The 6,000-nt window shown below is 54.1% G+C and overlaps 1 protein-coding gene across 1 annotated transcript in view; it reads left to right on the plus strand.

The window, feature by feature from the left end:
* Positions 1-4,706, plus strand: part of C9H14orf132 (chromosome 9 C14orf132 homolog) — a 43,140-nt gene extending 38,434 nt beyond the window's left edge. Inside the window, exon 2 of the mRNA XM_047796681.1 lies at positions 2,915-4,706. Coding sequence (XP_047652637.1) covers positions 2,915-3,139 — 225 coding nt within the window. The 3' untranslated portion in view covers positions 3,140-4,706. The remainder of the gene's footprint in view (positions 1-2,914) is intronic.
* Positions 4,707-6,000: the final 1,294 nt, after the last annotated feature.

Raw genomic sequence — 6,000 nt, forward strand, 5'->3', positions numbered from 1 at the left:
CCGCATTGCCATGAGCTGTGGTGTAGGTCACAGATGCAGCTAGGATCTGGCGTTGCTGTGGCTCTGGCGTAGGCCAGCATCTACAGCTCCGATTCGACCCCTAGCCTGGGAACCTCCATATGCTGCAGGAGCAGACCTAGGAAAAGACAAAAAAAAAAAAAAAAAGAGGCCACTGAGAATCAGGGCAGGCCAGGCATAGAGCTGCCTGAAAGCAGCCTCTCTGCGTAAATACTCTGATGGTGTGTTTCTTTCAGGTATTCGAAGTGTGGGCCCTGCAAAAGCAAGGGCCTTGCTTTCTTGGCTCACCACTGTCTGTGTCTAGACCTATGGCTCTTAATTCTTTTCTTTTTTTATATGGCCACACCTGCAGCATATGGACATTCCAGGGGCTAGGAGTTGAATCAAAGTTGCATCTTCGACCTATACCACCGCCACAGCCACCCTGGATCCTTAACCCACTGAGCAGGGCCAGGGATTGAACCCACATCCTCCTAGAGACAACATCAGGTCTTTAACCCTCTGAGCCACAGTGGGAACTGCTGTGGCCCCTAATTAACATGTCAGACAGTGGCTGCACGAGGTGGTCCCCTCTCTGCTCCCAGCATCCCCAGGGGGTACACATAGTCCCAGCTGGAGCGTGGCCCTGAGGGCAGTGACATTACAGCTCCAGGGCTCAGCACTGAGCCTGACCCTGGAGTCAGGGAGGCTGTGGGCAGAGCAGAAAGCACCCTGGCTCCACAGTCAGACACAACCATCTCTCACCTCTGATGCCAGCACAGATGAGGGTGTGGCCTGGACCTCTGCTCACCCATCTGTGCAGTGGGGGTCCTGTGACACCCTTCGCGGGATAGTGGAAAGATTAAATGAGAGTATTTTAAAATCTCTAGGACATTCCTTGACAGGAGTTGGGCCTCCATGCTGGTAGTACTAGCAGTGCTCAAATAAATGTGTATTGATGGAAGGTTTAACTGTTTAGGGATCATTCATTCATGTATCATTAAAAAAAAATTATGGGAGTTCCCGTCATGGTGTAGCGGAAACCAATCCAACTAGTAACCATGAGGTTGCAGGTTCAATCCCTGGTCTCACTCAGTGAGTTAAGGATCCAGCGTTGCCATGAGCTGTGGTGCAAGACACTGATGTGGCTCAGATCTGGCATTGCTGTGGCTGTGCCGTAGGTCAGCGGCTACAGCTCCAATTCAACCCCTAGCCTGGGAACCTCCATATGCTGCAGGTGTGGCCCTAAAAAGACCAAAAAAAAATTAGAGTTCCCATTGTGGCTCAGCAGATTAAGGACCTGATGTTGTCTCTGTGAGGATGCAGGATCGATCCTTGGCCTCGCTCAGTGGGTAAAGAACCCGGTGTTGCCACAAGCTGTGTTGTAGGCCCCAGTAGCGGCTCCTATTCACCCCTGGCCCAGGAACTTTCATATGCCACAGATGTGGCCATAAAAAGAAAAAAAATTATTATGTTGGGCCTAATAGTTGCTAGAGCCCATCCTGGGGTTTAGGTCAGCCTCTGGAGGGGTCTGGTCATTGGTCTCCTGGGCTGGACATTGGTCTCCTGGGCTGGACCAGGGAGGGGTCTCCCTTTGAGCCATGGTTTATATTCCTGTACTAAAAAAAAAAACCTAGGGCCAAGACCTCCCAGGGCCAAGACCTTCCTTTGAGCAGCCCACCCCCAGCCCCAGCCTGAGTCTTAGGAGCAAAAGCCTTTGCAAATGGAAAGAGGAAGCTCAGGCCTCTGGAATGCAAACAGCCCAGCATCTTCAAGCGCAGCAAAGCAAGGAGGCCTTGAGACTTAGAATCACTCGTCTGGGGAGAGTTTGTCCCTGTGTACCCGAAGCGCTGAAAAGTTCACACCCGTTTCCGGAGGCGTTGTATAGTCTGGGTCTGCCCAGTAAATATAAATGCATGTGCAAGCCTGTGTGGACACCCACACGTATGCACAAGGGTGTTTACTTGGGCATCATTTATTCCAGGAAAACACCAAAATTCCTAAGTCTCCAGTTCTAGAGGAATGGTTAAATTATGGCTTGTGTTTATGGTAGAATAGTATACAACCGCAGATTTTTTTTTTTTTTTAGGCCCACACTGGTGATACATGGAAGTTCCTGAGTGAGAGGTCATTCTGGATCTGCAGCTTCCTGCCTGCGCCACAGCCACAGCAACGCCACATCTGAGCCACATCTGCAAGCAGAGCTTGCAGCAACACTGGATCCTTGACCCACTGAGCGAAGCCAGGGATCCTCATGGAGCCAGTCAGATTCGTAACCTGCTGAGCCACAACGGGAACTCCTATAAAATGGTGTTTTGATAGATTTTTTTTTTAGTACAGGAATATAAAACCTCGTGTTTAAAGGTATTCCCTCTTCTCCCTCTCTCTCTCTCTCTCTTTCACACACATACACACACACACACACACAAAAGATTGGAACAGAAGATATCAAATGTTAGCAGAGACGGTCCCAAAGTGATAAGATGATGATTCTTTTTTTTTTTTTTTGCCTTTTTTGAACTTTCTTAATGCTCTATGCTGAGCCTATATGTCTTTTCAAACTAGAAGCGGTATAAAAACATTTACCACGTGTGCTATCACCGAGGGCCTGGCATTTAGAAAGGGAAGGTCTGTAAGTCCCACCCAGCCGTGGGATGGTTGGCTGAGCTGCTTGGCACCCTAACATTTTCATCTGCAAAGTGGGCATGCGTGTCTGCTTCAACAGGTTGCTGCGAATACGAATTCTTCTAGATGAAAATATACACCATCCGTTATTCAAAACACTAGAAGCCAAGCCCAGTTAGGTGCTCTATCCTCACGTGGGGCTGCTTGACCAGGCGGGTGTCCCTCTGAAGGTGGCCTTCCAGCCCCGTCCCCCCGAGGGGCCCAGGTTAATTCTCTCTCTCCTTCTTCTCAGCTGCCCATGATGGGAGGTGCCTTCATGGACTCGCCCAACGAGGACTTCAGCACTGAGTACTCCCTCTTCAACTCCTCCAACAACGTCCACGCCGCCTCCAACGGCCAGGGCCAGCCGGAGGAGCCCCCGCGGTCCTCCAACGACGCCGTCCTGCTCTGGATCGCCATCATAGCGACGCTGGGCAACATCGTGGTGGTGGGGGTGGTGTATGCCTTCACCTTCTGAGCCGCGGGAGCTCCGGGACGGCTCGCCCTGCGCCGGGCTCACAGCCGGGCGCCGTCACCTTGGCCCCTGGCCGCACCCACGTTCTAGAACCAGGTGTCCTGACCCAGGCACACCGCCCCTCCAAGGGGAGCCGCCATGCGTCTGGATGTTCCCCCAGCAGCCCTGATCTCAGATCCTCCACGCTGTGGTCCAGCTGATCCAGACGATAAGGGGGCGCGGGTTTCCAGCTCCTGGAGACATGAGGGGGCCAAGCCTTGGAGGAGCAGAGTGGGGAGTTCTTGAAAGTGCATTCCAAGGACATGCGGCTAGAGGGAACGGCCAGTTTGGTTTGATGACACGGATATGGTTGGATGATCAGTTGCGGTCACCGCTGTGTCTTGTTTTGATGCAGACTTATCAGCCCTCCAAACTGGAGTGTGCTTGCCCCCGTCTGGTGTCCTGATCAGCCCCTCGGAATATTGGTGGCAGTCCCTTGAAGGGACCTAGAACATTCTTCACTTGACTTAGAAATGGCAACGCTGTTATCAGACACCTGACCCTTTGTGAAACCCAAGGATGAGGGGTTACCGGTGACGTGGATTTTGGGGGTGGTGGTAGCAGTGGTTTTTATCTGCGGGGTGGACACTCTTCTTTTGAAAGAGAGCAGAAGGTTACTTTGAAAAATTAGATCTGCCACCCGCCGAAGATGCTCTTTCTTCTCTGAGAAATCACAGAGCTTTAGAGATGAAGGAGACGTGTGTGCACCTCGTTGTTTGGCAGGGAGAGGAGGAGGGGCAGGTCTGCCTGTGGTCAGAGTGGGAGGGATATTTTCTGCCTGTCCTCTCTCAGGGCTGCCTGTGCCCCAGCTAAGCGCTGTCTGGATCAGATTCCTGGCTCTCAGCTGCCTTGAGGAGCCCATCCAGAGGGTCCTGAAGCTGTGAGCAGGGTGGACGGGGCGCTAAGACACCCTCGTGCTAGACTCAGTTTGGCTACTGTATGTTCTTGCAGGGGTGAGTGTCTTCTGCCCGAGTCGGTTTCCTGACTCTCTTGGAAGTCAGTGGCTGGGGGACTGCAAGTCTGGGAGCCGCCTCACTGTTGAGACCAGAGCAGGTTGGGATGTGCCAGGGCCGGGGTGGGGGCAGAGGAGGGGGAGTGGGCAGGATCAGAACAGGCTCACTTCTCATCCATCCTCAGGCAAGTTCAGGGCCCAGAGCCCCGCTTCTCGAGACAGCCCTCCCTGTGCCCCCAAGGGCGCCAGGAGCTCAGACATGGGCTCGCTTGCCCACAGGCCAGGAGCGCGTTTTTCCCTGGCTTCCTCCCTGCACTGCACAAACGAAAAGAGATGGCGGAGTTCCCGCGGTGGCTCACTAGGTTAAGAACCCAACTAGTATCCCTGAGGATGTGGGTTTAATCCCTGGCCTCGCTCAGTGGGTTAAGCATTCAGCTTTGCTTCAGGCTGTGCTGTAGGTCACAGATGTGGCTCAGATCTGGCGTTGCTGTGACTGTGGCCCAGGCCGGCAGCCGCAGCTCCAATTCCACCCCACCCCAGCCTGGAAACTTCCATAAGCCTCGGGTGTCACCGTAAAAAGAAAAAAAAAGAGAAATAAAATAGATGGCACGAACTCCCCCTCTGTAGCTGACAAAGTTAAAAGACTGGTAAAGAAAGCCTAATGCATATTCAGAGACAATGGCCAAAAGGCTGAATTTCTCCCTGTGGCCTCAGGAGAAATGAGTGTCCTTGTTGACAGGCAAAGGGACATCTGAATTGTCCAGAGGCAGCGACTCGTCCCTGGAAGCCTGGCACTGAGCTGCTGTGATAACAGGATTATCAGCCCGACCTCCAGACAGCACTGGCAAACGCTGCCAGCTCCTCTGGGCCACATCTGTCACTGCCGCCCTTGTCCCTCCGCACACGCCTCAGCCCCAGGGGAAGTCACAAGCATGGAGAGCTAGCGTGACCTCTGCCGAGAGGAAGAAGGGGTGTGGCCCCCTCTTCCTGGACTCCTTCTGGAATCACTAATGGGCCCTGCTGTCTGCAGGCCCGACCCGCCCGGAGACGGGACAGGGAGGTGGCTGTGGCAAGCATGGTCAGGTGTTTTAGGGACCTCCTTGTCCAAACTTGGCCTCACCTGCCCGAGGTCCCTCCAGCCCCAGCTCCAGTGGTTTCTTTAACTCGTTCCCCAGTCGCTCAAGGAACAGCATCACAGGGCACGTTAGGTTCCCAGCGGGTGTGAGCCGCCCTCTCCCTCCTGCCCAAGTTGGGGTTCTGTCCTGGCTGTGCAGTGAAGGCCACGAGAGCAGACCTCCTCGCTGGAGTCTTGTGTCCAAGCCCTGTGCCAGGTTTACTCCTTCCAAGCTCAGAGCACCTTTGCTCCGAGACACAGGTCAAGAGCCAGAAGCTCGGAGCATCAGAATAACTTGGCCGAGGCCACACAGCGCCCACGTGATGCGCAGGTTGAACCTGAGCCTTACGGTTCTGAAGCCAGGCTCTTTCAGGAACACATGCTGCCTTCAGTGGTTGGGTGGCATTTCCAGGGCACACTGAAACCAGGCCCTGAGTCTACAGAGGCCGTTTCTCAAGGTCCCCTGTCCTGGTGTGGCCTGGGTCAGCTCTGGCTTCTGCAGGTGGGAGTCTCTGACAGCTTTTGGGGGGGAGGGGTGTTGCTCATCCCCCTCCCTGCCCAGGCTTCAGGGGTGGGGGTTCTTGTGGCCTGCCCCACCCCCAAAGTTGAACACAAGCCTCTTTACATGGCCAGAGAAGTTTCCAGAAACCAGATTTCTCAGGACACATGCAGAAGGGTCCTGGAGCCCCACAGAGGGGCCTCCACGAGGCATGAGGTTCATGCAGCCAGAGTAGATGACAGCCCTGGGATGGCCTGTGT

The sequence above is a fragment of the Phacochoerus africanus genome, chromosome 9, assembly GCF_016906955.1.
Source record: "Phacochoerus africanus isolate WHEZ1 chromosome 9, ROS_Pafr_v1, whole genome shotgun sequence".
Classification (NCBI taxonomy): Eukaryota; Metazoa; Chordata; class Mammalia; order Artiodactyla; family Suidae; genus Phacochoerus; species Phacochoerus africanus.